Source organism: Myotis davidii, unplaced genomic scaffold (assembly GCF_000327345.1).
Source record: "Myotis davidii unplaced genomic scaffold, ASM32734v1 scaffold31, whole genome shotgun sequence".
NCBI classification, from domain to species: Eukaryota; Metazoa; Chordata; class Mammalia; order Chiroptera; family Vespertilionidae; genus Myotis; species Myotis davidii.
In genome coordinates this window covers 3,176,718-3,180,727 of record NW_006283639.1, presented here as the reverse complement: position 1 = coordinate 3,180,727, position 4,010 = coordinate 3,176,718, and the positions used below count along the sequence as shown (strand labels likewise).

The following is a 4,010-nucleotide window of genomic DNA, read 5'->3' as shown; positions in this document are numbered from 1 at the left end:
GAGCAAAAATGTAACTGATAAATATTAAAAATGCATATTTAACACCCATAACAGAATACAAATTACGATGTCTTTACTCTCAAATAATAAATGGTCTTATTATGTATGAAATAAATATGTGCCATAATAGATATTTTCATATACACAATTTCCCCCAAGTAATAATAAATACACAGAAAAAAATATTAATATTATTAAATATTTCTTATGGCATTTTCAAAACATTTAAATTTTTCTAGTTTCAATTACTATTAAGATTTCATAAAATTTGAGCTGTTAGTGATTTTTTTTAGTAACAGACACTTTGTGTTTATTTTTCTCATTAATTTCAAATTATCTACAATTACCATTCTAAAAGCACTGATTTTAACTGTAAGTTTTCATTTTTACATTTAAAAATATGGGATGCTTGCCCAGCCAGCATGGCTCAATGGTTAAGCATCACTCTATGAACCAGGAGATCATGATTCGATTCTGAGTCAGGACACATGCCCAGGTTGTGGGCTCAATCCCCAGAGGAGGATGTGCAGGAGGCAGCTTATCTATGATTCTCTTTCAGCATTGATGTTTCTACCTCTCTCTCCTTCTCCCTTCCTCACTGAAATCAATTCAAATATATATTTTTAAAAAATGGGATGCTTTGCCCTGGCCAGTTTGGCTCAGTGGATGGAGCATCAGCCTGCGGACTGGAGGGTCCTGGGTTCGATTCCAGTCAGGGGCATGTGCCTTGGTTGCGGGCGCATCCCCATTGGGGGGTGTGCAGGAGGCAGCTGATCAGTGTTTCTCTCTCATTGATGTTTCTAACTCTCTGTCCTTCTCCCTTCCTCTCTGTAAAAAATCAATAAAATATATTTTTTAAAAATGGGATGCTTTTTGAATTTTCTTACAAAGTGTATTTATGTCATGTGAAGTATATACCACCCACAAAGCACCCTATGTATTATCCTTCATTATTCTTTCTTAACTTTTTTTATTTTTTAAACCCCACAATCTTGAACAGTATTTTTAAAATATATTTTACACATAATGTTAAACGGTATTACTTTTATCATTTTCACATTTTTTTACAAAAGTTTACCACTTTAAAAAATAATTTGATCCTTATTTATAAGCTTCAAACAACTGAGAATAGGAGCAGAAGGTTTAATTTCAATCATAATATTTTATCTTAATGATACAAGTCATCATGGAAGCATCGTAGTAAATTGCAGAGAAAATACAGGAAACATTTCATCTATTAAGCCAAAATCTTCTGTGATGTGTAAATTAATTCTTTGAAAGTTTAGCTTATTGAACTTTTTTATCTTAGTAACTTAATATTAGAACTTTATATTATCATCTACAGAGGTAGGCAAAAGCAATTTTACAGTTGTGAGTACGTAAAACTCAGAGCTTATTCTTGTATTGTGTATTTTTCCATATGAAGAACTGTAAACCTACTTTTGCCCACCCCTGTATAATACATACATATATACACATATGGTTAAGCCATACATTGTATTTAAATTATGCAAGAATGGGATAATTATGCAAGAATGAGAGCTCTTCTGAGCTCCAGGAAGAGGGTTTAATCGCTACAGAAACAAGGAGGTCCTTGTCACATCACAACACCATGAAATACACGTTATATTAAGACAGAAGCTGCTAGTTTAACATTATCATCTGTGGACTTACCTGGTATTCTGAGCGCTTGACTAATAAAAAACCTTCAAAGTATAAAGGTAGAGCAGTAATCTTTAACCTCTCTTGGAAGATCCTTCGAGGGGCTGGTTTCGGGGGCTTCTTAGCCATCATACCCTCTCGTGGGTGTGTGGTTTGGTTACAACTGTATCCAGTCTCAAACAAAATGAGATCTACCTTGAGTGAGAGGAAAAGGCAACTGTTCAAAGAGGAAGTCCCAACTCGATTTTAAACCACCAACAGGACACACACACACACACACACACACACACACACACACACGGATTTATTTATTTTGAAGGACTCTTTCCTTTGCTTTTTATGAGGTAAGATAAAGCAGGCATAGACCAGCTCTGAGAAAGCAACCTCTGAATAAACTACATGTACTTAGAATTCCAATAACAAAATAAACAGAAGATTAACATCACCAGAAGATGAAAGGAACCCATTTGGAGATTCTGGGCTTTAGAGGAGACATCCAGGTCACATTTGTTTACTTTTTGTTTTAATTGTTGTCCATTTTTATCCCCAGAAGGCATGACTTGAATTAACTCCACTTCACTAAAAATTAATTCATAGGATAACTTTATTTGGACTACTTCTGTTGTATTTCAGGATCAGGCTTTGTTTAAATTTTAAGAAAAATGGAGCTCTTTATCCCATACCCATTTTGATGGTCCACTAAGCATAAAACACAGTTATGGGAACATGGAATTTTCCACTTCTTTTTGGTCAGTATTTTAAATTCTTGGGTCACCAGTGGATATTTGGCAAAATGTTTGGCAGAGAAAGCTTTAAATTTTCAATCTTTTATTTTGTGATTTTATGCTTTCTGAGCTGTGTGTCACTGATGCTATGATGCACAGATGAGGTCCTTACTGTTATCTAGTAAGGTTTATAGAGCTTCACGGGGACCAACATGCAACTAATAGTTCCATGTGGGGAATGGTCATTGAGAGACTGGAGTTAGCTCAATACTGTAAAAGGAATAACAGAGGAAAGAAACAGGAGGAATTCTGGTTTGTTTTGCAGGGTCCTGAGAAGTTACACCATTTGATATTTCACCCTCAATAGTTCAGGAAAACTCTTGATTTAGTAGCCTGGGCCTGAGCATTCTCTACATCTGGACCAGCCTATTCTCAGAAATCAAACCAAGCTAGGCACCTTCCAACTGACCCCTCCTTTTTGTTGTTGTTGTTAATCCTCACTCCAGGATATTTTTCCATTGATTTTTAGAGAGAGTGGAAGGGAGAGGGAGAGACAGAGAGAAATATGAATGTGAAAGAGTGCACACACCCTGACCAGGGCCAGGGAACCTGCAACCAAGGTACATGCCCTTGACCAGAAATGAACCCAGGACCCTCAGTCCCCGAGCCGACGCTCTATCCACTGAACCAAACCGGCTTAGGGCGGATCCTTCTTTTCTAATGGAGAGAGCACATGGTTTCCTCCACCAGTTGGGGCAGCAGTAGATGTGGGATACCAAATTGTCTACAAAGTGAGGTACAACAATACAGACAGATTATTAGTAAATTAGAGAAGAGTGTTAAAGTGTGTTATCAAAATGAAAATAATTTGAAACAGAAATAGGAAATCAAAACTTCAGAATTATCGCCTTGCCTTTAAACCTGCTCCCTATGACCCAAACTTTCAAATGATAAAATCTAAGCCCAACTTAATTTTTTGGAGATAAATTCACACTATTTTTTAGTTTCCATGCAATGTTAAAAATGAGTCAAATAACCAAAGAAAACCTCCAAGTTAATAAGTGACCAAATCTGCCTGTTGGCAGCTGGTAGCTGATGTAACACAGGAAGGAAGTGAAAGGAGGGCTGAGAACTGAGAAATAAGGAGACTCAGGGAGGTAGGATGCTGGGAATCGTTAGTGGTCAGAATGTGAGAAAAGTAGTCACTGGCTTTAAGTCCAGAGAGTGGCATGAGAGAAAAACAAAAAACAAAAATGTCTTTTAAAAAGTGTAAAAATAGAAATATTTTGAGAAATAATGATCTAAATACACTTTTTACATATTATGCAGTGGTAAAAAAGAAGGATCTCTTACCCTTTGAGACAGCATGGAGGGACCTGGAAAGTATTATACTAAACGAAATAAGCCAGTCAGAGAAAGACAAGTATCACATGCATGATCTCACTCATATGTAGAATCTAAAGGACAACATAAGCTGATGAATAAAATAGATCCAGAGACATAAAAGCATGGAACAGACTGTCCAATCTCAGAGGGAAGGTGGCGGTGGGTGGGAGGGTGGAGAGAGATCAACCAAAGAACTTGTATGTACATATGCACAACTCATGGACACAGACATTAGGG

General features: G+C 36.7%; 1 protein-coding gene across 2 annotated transcripts in view; it reads right to left on the bottom strand.

Moving 5' to 3' along the window:
• STAP1 (signal transducing adaptor family member 1) overlaps positions 1-1,915 on the bottom strand; it is a 45,407-nt gene extending 43,492 nt beyond the window's left edge. For both annotated transcript variants that reach the window (XM_006753862.2, XM_015565843.1), the window contains exon 1: positions 1,675-1,915. In XM_006753862.2, the coding sequence (XP_006753925.1) occupies positions 1,675-1,794 (120 nt within the window). In that variant the 5' untranslated portion in view covers positions 1,795-1,915. The remainder of the gene's footprint in view (positions 1-1,674) is intronic.
• Positions 1,916-4,010: the final 2,095 nt, after the last annotated feature.